Source organism: Girardinichthys multiradiatus, chromosome 23 (genome assembly GCF_021462225.1).
Source record: "Girardinichthys multiradiatus isolate DD_20200921_A chromosome 23, DD_fGirMul_XY1, whole genome shotgun sequence".
NCBI lineage: Eukaryota > Metazoa > Chordata > Actinopteri > Cyprinodontiformes > Goodeidae > Girardinichthys > Girardinichthys multiradiatus.
In genome coordinates, this window is record NC_061815.1 from 38,465,603 (window position 1) to 38,484,699 (window position 19,097).

General features: G+C 37.5%; 2 protein-coding genes across 5 annotated transcripts in view; both read left to right on the forward strand.

The window, feature by feature from the left end:
* The first annotated feature begins 3,135 nt into the window (after window positions 1-3,135).
* si:ch73-335m24.2 (protein eva-1 homolog C) lies at window positions 3,136-11,042 on the forward strand. Of its 2 annotated transcripts, XM_047352760.1 has the most exons (8): window positions 3,136-3,315; window positions 5,966-6,168; window positions 6,253-6,376; window positions 7,507-7,659; window positions 7,754-7,897; window positions 7,981-8,052; window positions 8,141-8,221; window positions 10,334-11,042. In XM_047352760.1, exons 1-8 carry the CDS (start codon window positions 3,219-3,221, stop codon window positions 10,717-10,719), a joined length of 1,260 nt encoding a protein of 419 aa, XP_047208716.1. In that variant the 5' UTR covers window positions 3,136-3,218; the 3' UTR covers window positions 10,720-11,042. The 2 variants fall into 2 exon arrangements, with proteins under 2 accessions (XP_047208716.1, XP_047208717.1); XM_047352761.1 differs by lacking the exon at window positions 8,141-8,221 and having other exon boundaries at window positions 3,144-3,315.
* Window positions 11,043-17,789: 6,747 nt separating this feature from the next.
* Window positions 17,790-19,097, forward strand: part of ocrl (OCRL inositol polyphosphate-5-phosphatase) — a 31,915-nt gene continuing 30,607 nt past the window's right edge. Inside the window, exons 1-2 of one of the 3 annotated variants that reach the window (XM_047353448.1) lie at window positions 17,790-18,272; window positions 18,676-18,755. In XM_047353448.1, coding sequence (XP_047209404.1) covers window positions 18,231-18,272; window positions 18,676-18,755 — 122 coding nt within the window. In that variant the 5' untranslated portion in view covers window positions 17,790-18,230. The remainder of the gene's footprint in view (window positions 18,273-18,675; window positions 18,756-19,097) is intronic. The other 2 variants (XM_047353449.1, XM_047353450.1) reach the window with 2 other exon arrangements.

Sequence of the window (19,097 nt, forward strand, 5' to 3'; positions counted from 1 at the left end):
GTTATGCTTCTCTCTAATGCTGGCTTGTTCTGCATGAGCACCCCCATTTAAAAAACACTGAAGCTTACAAATTTCTGTTTTCCAGCGAAAAGCATGTGATATTTCTAACACTGGATAAATCTGGTCGTTTTCTTTTTTATCAGTTATTTGTGATGTCGCCTTGGAGATAAATTTAACAATGAAAGTGACAGAGGTGTGTAGACTCATTTTTCAGTACTGGTGTTTCTTGTAAAATGACCTCATTTACACAAATGGTGGAAGAGAAACTTTATTGCAAAATCCCCTCTTGTGCGGTGAATACTTCCCTAAAGAAATGTGTCCAATAACAGAAAGATTGTGAAATTCTTTTTAAGGAATTTAAAGAGCACATCCAGTGGATAATAGAGTTGAAGCTGTGTGCCTAAGGCCAAAAACGATTTGGCAAAATCATACTCTTTTATAAGCTTGAAGGACAGATGTAACGCAACATATCATATTAAAATAAACAGCGCAGGAAAATCTGACCGAGGTATCCTCGTTAGTTAAACAAACATCTACTAAGGGAGGTGATGACCTCATATTTTGAAACTATCTTGAACTCAGTCTTTTCTTTTGCCTGAACAGGCACTTCTACTGAACAATTCATCATTTCATCCATTCTCCCTCTGGGATGTGAAGGAATTTTACTGCACATTACAATGGGAGTTTCCCGCCTACATGTGGACATGATTTACATGTGGGTTTCTTCTTTAAAGCAGTCTGTTTTAATTTGTGAACTGATGTTGCAGTAAAGCAGGGCTTCATTAGAACATGTGAGATAAATGATTTAAATGACTTAGAACTTAATTTTTCTCATCACATAGAGCTGTAATACCTGTGCTGTGTTATTCTATTCTATAGCTGTAATTCAACATGAGATGTTTATCAAGACTCACTGGCTGAAGAAGCTCGCACAGTTTGGGAAATACATGTTAACTTTTACTTCCTCTTTTCCAGAAAAGCAATAGGAAAGCCCCTCTGTCATGGAGAGAGATACACATATCTCCACACACAGCAGCTGGAAGTGACCTATTGGAAAAAAGGGCCTTATCTTCATAACCAGGACCCTGACAGGGAGAACGGAGCCCAAGAGAAAAACACTTAATCTTGCACATACACACTGAGTCACGCAAGGCCATGATGACACTCTGCTCCTCCGTGAGTAAAAAAATCAATGTTTTAAACAAATTTTGACTCACATTTAAGTAATTGCCCATGATTTGTAATGAATTTGGGATTCTTTCCATACTTTTTTGGTTAAGATGACTGACATTTTAGGGTCTCAATGTTATGCAGTCAGGGGCACAGGAAAACTTACTTTTCCAAAGAGACCATTGGACAAACTCAGCAGTCTGTCCTACCCTTCAAATTAAATAGTAACTGATCCATATTTCTTTGCATTCCTCAGACTTGCTAATCTTATGTAAACTTTCAGCACGACTCACTTTAAAAGAAACTTTATCATGGTGGTTGTTAATTACTTATATTAAGCCAACACTAGTGTGGAAATATACTGAATGCGCTCGTTCAAAAGATCCCTGCCTGAATGGTTGCTATGTTGCAAAATCTATGAACAGATCATGAAGAATCTTATTAGCCTCTAACTTAGTTTTGAGGTTTTGTCATAAAATGATCAGTTGAGATGTTTTGTGGAAGGTGCAGCATTCACTTTCAAATGCCTTACCTTTCTAACTTCCTGTCGCAGCAAGCTGTGCTGCAAGTCTAACAACGTTCCATGAGCTTTGGGATGCTGGTTTTATTTAGTATAATCCAAAATTAGTTGATTTTTAAGTCTTGAGATGGATGCCTGTTGTGGAGAGAAGATGTGCTTACTTCTGTTCTGTACCTGAAGTGCTTCATGCCTTGATTGATTGGTTTTATTTGATTGTAGTCATGTTTAGCTTTGTTTTTAGGTTTTCATTAGGTGGATCTGTTTGCTTTCAATATCCCTGTGTATTCATTCTGGATTCAGTAGTCAATTTCTCTCTGTTCCTCAGTTTATGTTCCCAAAGCTTTCAGTCAAGTGGGCTCACATGGTTCCCATGCAACTGACCACATTCCTCAGCAGTCTTTCATTTTCTGTCACTCTGCGCAGGGTCCTACTGGTGTCACCTTCCAGGTCTCTGGTGCTGGTTTTTCTTGTTTCATGTTGGACTTTGGATTTTCTTGAAGTAGAGATATTTTTTTCCCAACTTTGTTATTTGTACTTCGGCCTTGGGTCATGAAAGTGCATTAGCTATTCTGTTCTAATCTCCATTCTTTTTTGCTGTTAGAGCATGAATGTGCATTTTGGGTTTGCCGGATTTTAACAAATTCTACTGAAATATTTTACAAATTATTCTCAATATGTTCTTAAATGTTCATCATTTTAGAAAAGAAGAAATGCTACACTGGCTTTCTCTTTGAGGCAGCTATTGACGCAGATAAAACCCAATAAATCTGTACAAGATTGGAAGGGATAACATTTCAGTTAGAGGATGTGTGGATGATCATTTTGGCCCTCAGAGCAAACAAGTTAAAGTAATTACTGGTAGAATTTGTCTTAAATCAGTTAAGGGATATGGTTAGGTTTAAAAAGGTACAAAAATACTTTTTAGAAACATCTTTGATAAAAGACAAATATAAGCTTTAGATGTGTGGTGAAATCCTATGCCTCAACCAAAAGAGAAACATTGGAGTGAAGTAAAAGTGAAATAACAGATTTAGAAATAACTTTCAGTGCCTCTTTCTACATACCATAGAAAAATGTGGATCTCGATAACTTCATAACAGAGTGAATAAGAGCAGAACTATCATTTGATACCAAAGATGAATCAGACTTGAGGAAGTCCAAAACTTTCTTCCAGATGTCTTTGCTGTTTCCTTTTGGCTTTTACATGATGTCATATAGGAAAACTGTTTGTTTGAGGCGTTCCCTTGAGGTACATCCAGTCTCCATTTAACCAAAATGTTGTTAATTAACCTATCAGAAGTTTACAAAGTCATGACATCACCATCTGGGGTTTCCCAAATTGTTTAAATTGACTGGTTTCAACGGTATGGTCATCCATGCAGGGTCAGGTTCATGCAGTGACTCCCAAGCAGCCCTTTCTGCTAACTGTGAGCCTGTTGTTTTGCAGATACAAAGGCATCATTGACCTTTTTCCAAACACGACAACCCATTGCAACAAACCCCTGTGCTCTGTTACTGAACACTTACAATGATAGAGGCATGGAGTGTTTTCACGTCTTTACTGTTTCTTTCTCTTTTTCTAGCTCTGAAGATACCTGTTTCACTTTCGGCACGTGATTTCTCTCGTAAGTTCCTTGTTTTTATCCCATTTTTATGTGTGGGTAAAAAATGCTGATGCGTGATTTTCCAGTTGTGTAGGCTTTCACAACAGGAAGCAATGGAAAGACATTTCCTAATAACATGCACATCCTTCTTTCTAAGCAGCAGCTGATGATTGAGCTGAGAGACCAAAATCAGGGTGAAGAAGCTGCGAAAAGCATGTAGAGAACCAGATAACGCTTTGTTTTAAGTTGAGGTATTTTGTTTTTTGGACAGTGAAACTGATGGCTGTCATAGGTAGAACAGATTTTTTGAGCTTTATTTATTTGACAGTTAGTTTTTGTTTGGCAGCAGGGTAACAATAGCTCTTTGTGAATAGGTGCCTGGTACAGCCTGAGAGCAGCACACACATAATATAGCCTTCAGAGGACATTACAGTGCCTTGCAAAAGTATTCATACATCCTAAACGTTTCCTAATTTTGTCATGTTGCAACCACAAACTGCATCGTGTTTTGTTAAAGTTTTATGTGATAGGCCAAGAAGTAGCGCCTAAAAGTGGAAGGAAAATGATATTTGATTTGATATCCTTAAATACAATCAAGTGGAACTAATTGCAAACTGAAACTATTTGTGTGAACTTTAATCTTAGCATAAATCCACCTGCACCTGTAATAGGAAATAGTGTTTGTCTACTGATAAAAACATCTTTTCACAGAAAAGTGTTATTCTATCTTTCTAAAACTTCCTGATCCTTCTATGTAGAACGTTATGAGAAATATCATTGGAACCTGTGGAGTCTCTTCTTTCATTTGATGTGTATGTCATCCATTCAGCAAAAACTGTCAAAGCAACAGAGTTATAAATGTGGCAAGTGGGCTGACACAGAGGTAATTTATGTTTGATATATAGTCATTCATTTAATTATTATGTGAGTTGTGTAGGGCGTGTAAAAATATATTAGCTTGTCTTGTAGCCCAGGTTCTTTTGAATTGGATGTGCAACATCAATATATTGTTTGGTGATTAGTGAATCACCAAACAAAGTGAAGTTCTTCTGAAACCCAGGTCTTGGGTTTAAAGGTCTAGCGTACAAATAGCATCATGAAAACCCACAAGCACAGCAGACAGGTCATGGACAAAGTTGCAGAGAAGTTTAAAGCCGTTTTAGGTGATAAAACAATATCCCAACCTTTGAAAATCTCACCGAGCACAACTACAAACATACCAAGACATGACTGCCCATCTAATCTGACAGGCTGAGCAAGGAGAGCATTCAAAGAAGCTGAAAATAGACCTATGGTAACTAGGCATGAGCTGCAGAGATTCAGATCTCAGGTGGAATAATCTGGACAAGTATTACTTATACACACCAAGAATCTGGTCATCATGGAAAAGTGGCAAAAAGAAAGACATGGTTGAAAAAAAAAGAAACAAAGCCACATGTGTAGGAGACACAATGAACATGGAGAAGAAAGTGAGAAGGTTAAATCTTTTTGGCCTATATGTAAAAAGCTATTCAAGTCAAGAAATTTACACCGTAACATACAGTCCCCATGGTGAAGTATGGTGGTAGCAGCATCATGTTTTGGGGAAGCTTTTTGTCAGTAGGGATAGGGAATTTTGTCAAAAGCCGCAAGAGATTTGGGATTGGGGAGGAGGTTCAGCTTCCAGAAGGACAACAAACCCTTGATGTACAGCCAGTGCCACAATGGAGTGGTTTAGATCAAAGCGTTTCTAAATTCAAAGTTCAGACCTTAATCTGACTGACCATTTATGCGTAAACTGAACAGATGTGCAAAGCTGGTAGAGATATGCACTTAAAACTTGCAAGTGAAATTGCAGCAAATGGTAGTTCTCCAAAGTATGAACCCTGAATGCTAATCCTTGTTGCACTTTTCACATAATTCTTGCTAAATATGTTGAAAACATGTATTCTTTTTTTATTTTGCTTTGCAATCATGTGCTACTTTACGTTGTTCTAGCAGATAAAATCCTGATAAAATACATTGAGGTTTGTGGTTATACTGTAACAAACGTGAAATATTTTAGTAAGATGACACTCATGTCCTCTAGAAGTAATCTGTGTAACGTTTTCAGTAAATATGAACCACACTCCTGGAGTTTTGCCTCACTAGTAGAGGTGGCTCCCATATAAGAATACCAGATGAACTACTTCACATACATAAGAGACAGAGGCCTGTGCAGGAAATACAGATGGGAGGAAAGATTTCAGTTTGGTGTCTTTGTGCCACTGCGAAACATGATTGTCTGTGTGGTCATAGTCCAAACATTGTCTTGGAGAGCTACACCCAATGACGGAGACTTGCGGACACCACCCTGTCCACAAGCAGAAGCAGGGCTGAGTCACATGAACTGTAAATTAAAATCAAAGTCAAACTTTATTTATATAGCACATTTCATGTGCAAAGCAACACAATGTGTTGTTACATCATTGAAAGTGCAAATGTAAAAACACAAATTTTTATCTTACGTGAAACAAGGTGGTAAAATTTATTAATATTCATCTGCAAGATACACACAAACACATGCACATTTAGTCACATTTATACTTTACCAACCACTAATTGGTTAAAATGACCATCTTATTCATAAATAAATACAAGTCTCTCTGTCTTGAGTTGAAAGAGGTGGAATCTCATCAGATTTGTGTTTCAGTGTATCTCCACAGTATTCTGAAGAACCACACAGCTCATGCTTGTGAAGGAGATGTGCTCGTCATCAAGTGTCCCTCCAGGACATCCGTAGCCGTCCTATCAGCCTTCTATGGAAGACGTGTTCCTAATAAACACTTATGTCCAGCAAGCACAAATGTCACAGTGGAGGAGGACACAGATTGCACTTCCTCCACTGCTTTAGAGGTAAATGAGACATCAGTCATGTGTTTATACACCATTGATTCATGTAGAACAGGCCCATCAGCAGATCTCTTCTTGCTGTTGCAGAAGGTGCTGTCGGAGTGTCAGGATGAGCGGTTGTGTCACATTCCCGTCCTTCCTCCTGTGTTTGGACCGGATCCCTGTCCGCTCACCACCAAGTACCTCTTGGTGTCCTACAAGTGCAGACCAAGTACATCCATACTACTTTTAAAACAAACTGGGGAACAGATGTTGCTTCACTGACATTATTTGAGAACATCTGTGTCTAGATGTTAGATGTAATTACCACATAATGATATTTTATCACAAAATACAAGTGAAATCTTGGCCTTTAAAGTTGCTAAAGAAAACATTCAGTACAGTAAATTTTTTCCATTGGTCTTGAGAAGGGTATTAAAAATTTTTAAACATGCATTTTTATTAAATGTAATTACAACAAATAATAGTTTTATTGATAGTCCTTGTGAAACAAATCTTTTGGTTAAATTAAAATAATTTTAAATCTAAATCTGCAAGGAGTCTGAATAATTATGTCCTTAACTGTATGCAATCAGGTCATTGCAGCTTTTTAAAAGATTTCATTTTATATTTTTCCTCTGACTGATTTGTTTGTTTTTCAGTTGAATACCGCAGTCGTCACATGTCACGTTAACTGAGGAAAAAAAGACCCGTAATGAACAAAAACCTGGCATTTTAGCCAGGATGCATAGACTTCTTATTTCCACTGCAAATGCAGTACTCAAAGATATAAATGCTCCTTCTTTACACGTACAGTTTACCAATAATTAGCTAATTTCTTAATTTACTTATAACCTATTAGCTGTATGTTTGACTTTTGTTGTAATTCAAGTTTGGTTGACTATTTCTACATTTTATAACGTTTAATGTACATCCTCTTTTTACCATAGTTGTCTTAAAAAAATCTGAGTCAATCTGAATATGACCCAATACATTTAAATAAAAGACATTTGATCTTGTAGTTACTAGTGAACGTTCTGCTGGGAAACTTTGTGTTAGAGGTATGCTGATATAAACCACCGACCTTATCAGTTCATCAGACCATTGACCACCCTGGATCTCAAAAAACGTTTAATCCCAAAGAGCATCCAGAGGAAGTGGTGAAGCAATCCTGAGGCCCACACCCAGTAGCATTCAGGATCAGCTGCCAACTTCCTGGTGCCAGACGAAGCAGGACACCCAGAGTGGTCCGGTTGATGTCTGAAATAGTTTTACAGCCTGAGGGGGAAATGGTTTTGATGTGAAAAATGGTGCTCTGTAGATGCTTATCTATTTTTTTGTTTTTCATAATTTGTTTTTTAGAGCACCATCACACAAGACTTGTGTGTGAAAATGAGCGTCTGAGGCTGTCGTGTAAAAATGAGACCGTCCTCGCCATTTACTCTGCTACATTTGGACACCTGCTCCATGGAAGTCCCAACTGTCCGGAAGATCCAGGATCTAAGTCCGACATGGGTCTGAAGCAAACATCTAGTGGCAAACAGGGGAACATTGCTATATTTGTGATTTCTATGTGATTTCTATTTATTGATATCTCTATCTGTTTCAGAGTGTTTGTCAGCTGTGGCTCTGAGGAAGGTGTCCCGCAGGTGTCACGGCAGAGAAAACTGTTCAATCTTTGCAGATACTCAAACCTTCGGGGACCCCTGCTTCCCCGGCACCAGGAAACACCTGCGAGTCTCCTTCACTTGTGGTAAACAACAGACTAGATGTTATTGTTCACAGCTGAGGCAGCATGACTTTCTCCTGATGTAAAAAACAAATTTCCTCTTTTAGTGCCTAGATATCTTCTTGAAGATGTGGGTCGAGGGTCGACAAATCCTTTCATGATCTCAGACCTCACACACGGTGAGGCAATAATCACATTTCCACAGGTTTAGTTGCATGATGTACCCAGCTGACATGGTCTCTGAGCCCAGACCCCTCTCACCTGCAGGCGGATGGTACACTGGCCCCACCTACAGGCCTCAAAATGTGCTCTTAACCAACTGTCTGGAGATCATTGAAAAAGTTTTGGGTATGTCCTCTGATGCCCTGAGGTGCCTGGCTGGAGTCACATTGTTTTTAAAGGACTCTTTTATGTATTTAGTCAAACATCTCACATTTAGAACAAAGGGAATACTTGAGGCATACAATAATTTAAAAAAGGCATTGCTTACTTACTTACATACAGGGAACTCAAGTAGAAGTCATACTAACATAATCCTATGGATTTTAGCAGCAAATAGCTGCATTTAGACCAGTAAGCTTCATATATAATCAAAACATTTTGAAAAACCTGAAAGATCTGGTGTAGCTTTTTCGTTTTCGTTCTGCTACATGTAGTATGACAGTGGTGGTTCTTTATATTCATTATATGGCCGATAAGGCTCACCGCCTCAGGCAGCATCTGATTTTACTTTCCCGGAACCTGAGCACTAAAAAAAATTGTTAAGACATTTGTGCCCCCCAATAAGATTTTTCGTTGCTCATTTGCATGTCCAGTAACAAGCAGTGGTTGTGTTGTGTAGGTGAACCTGCTTGTTTAGAAGATGTGCACATTAGCGTGTAGATTTGTGTAAAAATGAAAAGGGGGAAAGACAAGTTCACCCGTTGAGACTTAATCAAATCTCTGACTTCTTCCAAATGAAACTTTTAGTTATAATGTTGTAAAGGGTTTTCTGAAGCATCTTGCTAAAGTATTCATTACCCTTGAACTTTGCCTGATTTGACCACATTCCAACTTAACTTGAAAATCTTATTGTGACTTTATGTGATGGAAAAACACAAAGTACTACAGAGATAGTAGTATCTCTGTAGTACATGATTGTGATGTGGGAATTTGTATTGAGCTCCCATTACTCTGATTCCTCCGAGTAAAATCCAATGAATTAAACTGCCTTTGAAAATCACTTAAGCAGCAAATAGAGCCCACCTGTGCAAAATATAAAGCACCTTAAATCCAGCTGTTCTGGGAAGGCCTAAGAGGTTTGTTAAAGAATGTTAGAGATCATGAAGACCAAGAAACACATCAGAGAGGTCAGGGATAAAGCTGGTTAGATTTAAACACTGGACAGATCACAGAGCGCTGTCCAATCTGTCATCTGAAATAAAAAGCATGACCTATCTACAAACCTACAAAGACACGCTCATCCATTGCACTAACAAACTGGACAAGACGAGCATTAATCAGGGAAGCAACCAACAGGCCCATCGTAACTTTGGAGGAGTTGTAGAGATCCATTGGACAGGTGGGATAATCTGTTGACAAGCCAACTACTAGTCAGGTTGCACTCAGTAAATCTGACCTGTATGGAAAAGTGGCAAGAAGAAAGACATTGTTAAAGGAAAGCCATAGGAGGTCATGCTTGTAGTTTGCCACAAGCCATGTCAGTAAGTGCTGTGGTCAAATGAGTCTAATAATTCTTAGGTTTTGGCTCTTCAGGGACAACATTGTGTTTGGTAGAAGAATAACCCTGCATATTATCCTGAATGCACTATGGTGAAACATGGTGGTGGTAGCATCATGCTGTGGGGATGATTTTCTATAGCAGGGACAAGAAACCTAAGTTAGATCTGGTGTTATGATGGCACTGGTCTTTCACATATAATCCTTTTAAGTGAAGTTTGTGGTTGTAATGTGAAAAAGTTCAAGGCCTGTGAATACTTTTGCTAGACACAGTACAGTTTCACAATGAACAAAAATAAACACATCTATACACAATAAGGGTAGATTTGCTTCATTTTCACTCAGGGCTGACAGCACTGTGGGTCTAAATTGTTGTCATCATTAGCATTAATCACACTGATAAAGGCTGCTTTATGATGGTAGGTGGGGTGTGGCTCGTGGACAGAAGGAAGTGATCACCCAGGGCACCAGCCATGCAACAACCACCGATGAAATAAAAATATATTGTTGTAAAATATTCAACAACCAACCAAAATTCTTTTTTGTTTGGATGTTAATAGTATTGGAAAACCTCTTTCCAATGAAAGCTCTGTAACACTTTCTGATGATAGCCATGTTTACCATGCAGGACCTTAGGTGAATGTATTCCTGTTGTCTTTGACAAAATTAAGTCTTTGTTCTCTGTGAGCAAACAGCGTGTTTGTGTGGTTTATAATTAATGATCCCGCTCCTCTCCTTCAGGTATCCCAGAGAGAGTGGCTCTGTACTTTGTCTCTGGCATCTGTGCCGGTCTGGTGTTCCTCCTCTGTCTGTTTGGGCTTCGTTCCACACTGGTGAGAGACGTTAAAGATCTGGTTTCCGACCTGAACGATCATCTGAAAGTCTCACGCAGGCAGCGCAAGGAGCTCATGGATGACCTCTTCGACGAAGACATCTCAGACACATCGTCTTTTCGCCGCCTCACGCAGTCCTACCGTGCAACGGAAACCTTGAGCCCATCCACCTTCACAGTGGAGCTGGTTGAGCGAGAAGTGCAGCAGACAAGGGATCATCCTAATGGAGACATCTGGCCACACCTGGACTCGAGTCCTTATGCTATTCACAAGATTAAAACCTACAGCAACTGATTTTGGTCAGATCTTGAAGCCTAAAATGTGAGATGACAGAAACAAAAAGGAAATTTCATTTAAATTAACTTTGGCTGTGCGTCATTAATGTTGAAGTAATTTTATAAGATAGCAAAAGTTTTAGTGGGATTGATATCAGTCAGTCTGAGTGGTGCATTTGAAATCAAAACTGACCACATTTTCTATGAAATAATATCCTCATATGGAAATGTTCCAACATTTTAACAGTGTTTTTATTAGATTGGTCTCACTGATGCATGAAAAATATGAACTGAACACAATGTAAGGTATTACAACTAATAAAAATTAATCAGTACTCTTCACAATGACGTATGAGTTTATTGAAACGATACTGTTAACCACACCATCCTACTGGACAGGCTCAGACAGATTGGAATTGTTCCAAAGTGAGTCTTCTCAAATGTCCTCTGTCCTTCTGTTGTAAAGCAGAGAAGCAACAGCTAAGTTGATGTTTATTTGTAAACCATTTCAGATTGGAACAACGTCCTCATTACTTTAGCTGCAGCCTCGATTTGTCAGCTTCCTGCTGCTCCTTCCCCCCCATCCATCAGACACAAGACACCAAGGAATCTGAACTCCTCCACCTGAGGTAACGTCTCACTGAAAGTTTTCTGTTGGGTGGCCTTATCTTTAGGAGTTGAATGCTTTTGCTATTTTAAGTGTGTGTGAATGTTATCTGGCCAAGAGAAACAACTAACTAAAGCAACCTTACTATGAATAGTATACTAGCCAGATAAAATGTTATATTTCAGGAATATTGAGGCATTTCGCCTCGGTTAGTGGTATGTGTTTAAATGCAGTCATTCTGGATCAGTTTTCATGTTCATCTGTTTTGATATGAAAACAAAACACTCACAATCTTTGTTCATTGGAAACTTCTTGGAAAACGTTGGTAGCCACCATTAGAACTGAACTAGGAATTAAACGTTTGGGGTTTCTGGCACAAAACTCCTTGAACAATACTTCATCCATCTATAATCAATGTATTGAAGATTGTATTTGCATCTTATATATTTTTTCATGAATATAATCAACATTGTATTTATTTTATTATTTTGTTTATTATATTTATTTATATAAAGTTTTTTTTTCCTTTTTTGCTCTTTGTGTATTGTATTAAACTGTTAAAGTAATATGTATTTAATGGGTGATTTTATTTATTTATTTCATTATCCATTTGTATCATGCTATTTTTATTGTGATGTAAATATATTTATATGTAAATGTATTCATTACATCATCTCCTGTTTTGCTTTGTGTACTTTTTTTCATGTATTATGCATTTTACATGCAAATATATTTGTATTATTTTAACTGTGATTTTTACATTTCTATCTATCTATCTATCTATCTATCTATCTATCTATCTATCTATCTATCTATCTATCTATCTATCTATCTATCTATCTATCTATCTATCTATCTATCTATCTATCTATCTATCTATCTATCTATCTATCTATCTATCTATCTATCTATCTATCTATCTATCTATCTATCTATCTATCTATCTATCTATCTATCTATCTATCTATCTATCTATCTATCTATCTATCTATCTATCTATCTATCTATCTATCTATCTATCTATCTATCTATCTATCTATCTATCTATCTATCTATCTATCTGAATTATAAAAAGTAAGGAAAACCTCAACCTTCCAAGGAGTGCTTGAACGCCTGTTTGGAGTGGGCATTGCAGGCGGTTGTTGAGACGGGCTGGTAGGAAAAAGAAGGATCAACTAATTGCTGCCGAGATTGAATTTTGATAACAGTATCGAGCAGACAGATACTGAGAGATTATTTACTTTTGGAAGTGGTGGTAAGAGGCATAAACTGGTGTGTGAATGGTCAAGAATGGACACACAGGAGGACAATATGGACTTTGATGAATGGACGCCAGTAAGTAGAGGAAGAGGATGGGGAAGAGGAAAAGCAGAAGAAGGAAAGATGTTAGACAGCCAAAGGAGTAAAAGAGAGCTGGAAGAAAACAGTTCTGAAGAAGAGAGAGTAGTTAGGAGGAAAATTGGAAGGGAAGAATGTAACATAATATTAAAGATAAAAAAATGAAGAAGAAAAAGAGAACCTGAGTCCTATTTCACTATCTAGAGAAATAAAAAAAATAAAAAAAGGAGATGTTGAAATGGTGAAGGTATTGAGAGATGGAAATATACTGGTGTCGTGTAAAACCGAAGGACATAGAAGAAAGGCTTTACAAGTTGAAAACATTTGCAAGAAAACGGTGACAGAGAGGAAGATTATAGGAGAAGATAAAATCATTCGGGGGGTAAGTTATGGCATTCCTCTGGAGGAAGATATAGACAAATTTAAAAAAAGCATTGTTGGTGCAAAGGTAAAAAATCTCAAAAACTGACAAAAAATGTAAACAGAGAAAGAGTGAAAGAGTAGGGAGCCAGTCAATTTTAATAGACTTTGAAGAAACAGTGTTGCCACAAAATGTCAAAATAGAATATCTGAGTTTTTCTGTGAGGCCTTTCATTCCCCCACCACTAAAATGTAATAAATGTCAGAGATATGGACACATACAGGGGTTGGACAATGAAACTGAAACACCTGTCATTTTAGTGTGGGAGGTTTCATGGCTAAATTGGACCAGCCTGGTAGCCAGTCTTCATTGATTGCACATTGCACCAGTAAGAGCAGAGTGTGAAGGTTCAATTAGCAGGGTAAGAGCACAGTTTTGTTCAAAATATTGAAATGCACACAACATTATGGGTGACATACCAAAGTTCAAAAGAGGACCAATTGTTGGTGCACGTCTTGCTGGCGCATCTGTGACCAAGACAGCAAGTCTTTGTGATGTATCAAGAGCCACGGTATCCAGGGTAATGTCAGCATACCACCAAGAAGGACGAACCACATCCAACAGGATTAACTGTGGACACAAGAGGAAGCTGTCTGAAAGGGATGTTCGGGTGTTAACCCGGATTGTATCCAAAAAACATAAAACCACGGCTGCCCAAATCACAGCAGAATTAAATGTGCACCTCAACTCTCCTGTTTCCACCAGAACTGTCCGTCGGGAGCTCCACAGGGTCAATATACACGGCCTGGCTGCTATAGCCAAACCTTTGGTCACTCATGCCAATGCCAAATGTCAGTTTCAATGCTGCAAGGAGCGCAAATCTTGGGCTGTGGACAATGTGAAACATGTATTGTTCTCTGATGAGTCCACCTTTACTGTTTTCCCCACATCCGGGAGAGTTACGGTGTGGAGAAGCCCCAAAGAAGCATACTACCCAGACTGTTGCATGCCCAGAGTGAAGCATGGGGGTGGATCAGTGATGGTTTGGGCTGCCTTATCATGGCATTTCCTTGGCCCAATACTTGTGCTAGATGGGCGCGTCATTGCCAAGGACTACCGAACCATTCTTGAGGACCATGTGCATCCAATGGTTCAAACATTGTATCCTGAAGGCTGTGCCGTGTATCAGGATGACAATGCACCAATACACACAGCAAGACTGGTGAAAGATTGGTTTGATGAACATGAAAGTGAAGTTGAACATCTCCCATGGCCTGCACAGTCACCAGATCTAAATATTATTGAGTCACTTTGGGGTGTTTTGGAGGAGCGAGTCAGGAAACGTTTTCCTCCACCAGTATCACATAGTGACCTGACCACTATCCTGCAAGAAGAATGCCTTAAAATCCCTCTGACCACTGTGCAGGACTTGTATATGTCATTCCCAAGACGAATTGACGCTGTATTGACCGCAAAAGGAGGCCCTACACCATACTAATAAATTATTGCGGTCTAAAACCAGGTGTTTCAGTTTCATTGTCCAACCCCTGTATATTTGCAGCTGTCTGCAAAGGTAAACAAAGATGTCCAAAGTGTGGAGAAGAAGATTGTGGCGAAGAAGTGCAGGAAAACTTTTGCAATTGTGGAGGGCAACATAGAGTTGTGAGGTAAGGAAGAAAGCAAAAGAAATTCAACAAATTAAAATGACAAAAAACATAAGCTATGCTGAAGCAGTCAAAAATGTACAGCATGAAAGAACAAGGGATGCAGGTCAAATTAGGATTTCAGATTATCAACAAAGAAAAGTGGAATCAGAGGAAAATGTCACATTTAAAACGTTAAGTAACCCAATTTATCAGAATCTAATTGAGTACAAAAGAAAGAAAGCAAAGGTGATCATTAAGAATGCATAAAGAGAATATTGGAGAAACGTTTGTAATACCGTTGGGAGAGAAACAAAAACTGACCAAATTTGGAAACAATTTAAAGAATGGATGGTATTAGAAAAGACTATGGATATCCTATATTAAAAATAGATAATACAATTATAACAGAAGATAAAGAAAAAGCTGAAATATTAGCTAAAACATTTAATAAAATTCATATTTCAAGTAATATTAATGATGAGGGAAAGAAAGGTAGGGAAATCACACAGATGAAATATAAAGACTTAATGCGAAATAACGTAGATACAAATAATTAAATAAATTAGCCGTTTACAAAAGGAGAGTTGAACTCTGTAACCAGGAAAACAAAAAATACATTCCCTGGAAAAGATCAAATTTACTATACAATGATAGAACATCTCAATGACAAAGCAAAAGACAAAATATTAGAATTATACAATAAAGTCCGGGAGGAAGGAGAGCTGCCACAGAGCTGGAAGGAAGCAATAATTATTCCAATAGCTAAACCAGGAAAAGATAACACAAAACCAGAAAATTATAGACCGATCGCATTAACATCAAATATTTGTAAAATAATGGAAAGAATGATTAATAATAGATTAACATATTATTTAAATATTAATGGGTATACATCTAGATATCAAAATGGTTTTTGAAAAGGGAGAAGTACAAATGATTCAGCATTATGTTTAGAGTATGAAATTAAGAGAGCACAAATAAACAAAGAAAATGTAGTAGCTGTATTTTTTTATATAGAAAACTCTTATGACATGATGTGGGTTGAAGGATTATTAATTAAATTAAATAAAATGGGTATTACTGGAAAAATGTTTAACTGGATTAAAGATTTTTTATCAAATAGAACAATACAAGTAAGAATTGGTCAAGAATTGTCAGGTAAATATATAATAGATAATGGTACTCCTCAAGGAAGTATTATAAGTCCGTTATTGTTTTCTATAATGATAAATGATTTATTTAAAAATATTGGTAAAGACGTTGGTTGCTCACTATTTGCAGATGATGGAGTTATATGGAAAAGAGGTTGTAATATCAAACTTATTGAAAAGAAAATATAGGATGAGATTATTAGAATAGAACAATGGGCAAATCAATGGGGATTTAAATTCTCAGTAGAAAAAAACAAAAGAAACGGTGTTTACACAGAAAAGGAAAAGAGAAAATATAAAACTAAAATTATACAATCAAGTTTTAGAACAAGTAAAAAGTATAAAATTTTTAGGTATATGGTTTGATGAAAAAATTATATGTTAAGTACATATAGAAAGAAATCATAGATAAATGCAAAGAAATATTAAACATTATGAGATGTATGGCTGGTATTGATTGGGGAGCAGATTGAACAGCATTAAAAAGAATTTATACAGGATTAATTAGATCAAATATTGATTATGGAAGTATAATTTATGGATCAGCAGCAAACACACATCTTATAAAATTAGATAATATACAACATCAAGCTTTACGAATTTGTACAGGAGCAATCAGAACCAATAGCAGATCCAATAGCAGCACTCCAGGTAGAGATGGGAGAGATGCCATTAGATCTACGAAGGAAACAGCAATAAATTACTGGATAAACTTACAGAGCAATAATCCGGATCATCCCACACATGATATTTTAAAACCATGCTGGAAAAAAAAGAACAAACAAAAAAACAAATTAAGAGTTTTGGTTGGATTATCAGTAACATAGCAGAAGAATTTCAAATATATGAAAAATAAATAAGTTCAACATTGCCTTTGCCAGTGGTACCACAGTGGCTATTGCCAGAAGCAGTGGCATTGATGGAAAAGAAAAAGGATCCAAAATGTAGATTAGATTCAAGTATAATACAGGAATATATAAACAATTACTATCATTGTGTCCAGATTTACACAGACGCATCAAAAACAGATGAAAAAATAGGAATAGCATTTGTAATACCAGAATAAAAAAAAAAAAGTAGGGAAAAGAATTACAAATGGATTATCAGTATATTCAGGAGAATTATTAGCCAAATGGCTAGCAGTGCAGTGGGTGGAGGATATAAAACCATTAAAAACAATAATTTGTTCAGACTCAAGTTCAGCATTATTAAGTTTAAAACATAATCATTCAGATGGTAGGCCAGACATTTTGTTGGAAATAAAACATACTTTATTTAGAATACAAAGGATGGGATTAATATTAGTGTTTTTATGGGTACCAGCACATGTAGGAGTTGGAGGGAATGAGATGGCGGACAGGATGGCAAAGAAGGCAACACAAAACAACATTAGCTTTATAAATAATATTAGTAGGTCAGAGGCGAGAAATATAATTATACAGAAAATCAGGAAAGAGTGGCAAAAAAGGTGAGCTGAAGAAAGAAAAGGAAGATGGTTTTATAGAATCAACAAGATAGTAGGAGAAGTAAGAACTGGAGCAGAAAAGAGGAAAGGTTAATTGCAAGATTAAGATTTGGACATACAGGACTTAATTCTAGATTGTTTAAGATAAAGAAACATAGTACAGGAAAATGTGATCATTGTGGAGAGGAGGAAACAATAAAACATGTAATATTGAAGTGTCCGAAATATGAAGAAGAAAGAACAATTTTAAATGATAGATACTTTGCAAAGAAGTTTAGGTAGCAGACATATTCAAATCATAGTTAGATTTTTCAAAAAAATTTAATTAATAAATAGAATTTGATTGTTCTGATAGAAAATAAGATTTAAAACCATGAAGAACCACACTCCATACCAGTCGGTGGCGGTAATGCGCACCATAAAGTTATTTGCCAACCGCCAAAAATAATACAAGAAGAAGAAGAATGACATTCCAAGGCTACTCCTTGGCGACAGGTGGCAGTATGTGGTTATATTTATTCCTGACTGCCGCTGGACATCTGGAAGATGAAGTCGTGTTCGGCGTTGGGAGGAGGGAGTCCACATAGCAAACTCCTTACTGAAAGAACAGCAGCCTTTCTACTCGTAACTACCCGCTCACGGTATGCCGTCTGACGGGTTTGCCTCCTGACACCGATCGGGACGTGAAGAAAGTTATGTTATAGACCTGTATCCCAGTGCGTTATAGACGCCAACCGTGATTTGGTGATGTCGGCGCCTTGGTGAACATCTGAAACACCCTCCAGCAGCAACAAGAACAGCGGCTAAACAGGGGTTAGCATTAGCCGCTGAAAACAAACAGCTGCCCAGAAGGAGGCCGCCGCCGCAGCAGCAGTACCGGGTGGGGATTTAACTTTCTTCATCCCAACAGTGATCCCACACAAAGCCCACAGTGAAGTGACATTTATGTGTTCCGGGTAAGAATGGAGTCCACTCTGAGGTTATGCAACGAGGAATGCTTGGCAATATCCTTTAAGTCATGCTTTAGATTTTAATTTAGTTAGGCTAATGTTAGCTCTTTGCATCTTTTTACTGTAGTTTCATTATAACACCGCCGACTTTTAATCCGAGCCCCTGCTAACACTGACTAAACCTGTTTATGTTTCAGTAACAATCATTATTTTCGCTAATGTATTGATTGCTTCTCAACTGCTTCCTGCCGTCCTGTTTTTCTTCAGATTATTTTCTTCTTGTTTTCAGTTTGTGTGGCTTCTTTTTAACACCTGTCTGCTGTCAGACTACAGACTAACAGATTTATAAGCGCAGCAGGGTAATGTTTGAGTTGACCAGGAGTGACAGCTCTTTGTTGTGATCTTCACACTCCTCTCTCATCCTCCATCACAATGATTCCTTGATTGTGCTGCTCACACGGTGAAATGCCAGGAGCTGAGGTCTGGCCAGAAGGAGCCCAGACTGCTGTCTCTAATTGAACACAATGGACAGTTTACGTAAGTATCAGATATCTCCTAAAAAAGCTGATAAATCTATTGATATGTGTTTGTGTAGTTCAAACATTTTTCTGTGCGATGCACTGATCAGAGTTTTGTGGCTAATCTCTGAGCTCTGGTTTTGTAAAGCCTTGGTCTGCTAATATGTATTTGTTTGTTCTCTCTTTAAGAGCTTATAGTATTAGAAAACATAACAACAGCATTCAAAATAATTTTCTCTAGCCATCCTGCCTTGAGTGGACATTATTTATATAAGGAGCAGAGGTGACATCCTTCCACATTGTTGTAAAACAAGGTAACACTCATTTAAAGCAAAATGACTATGGAACGGACATTTCAAGC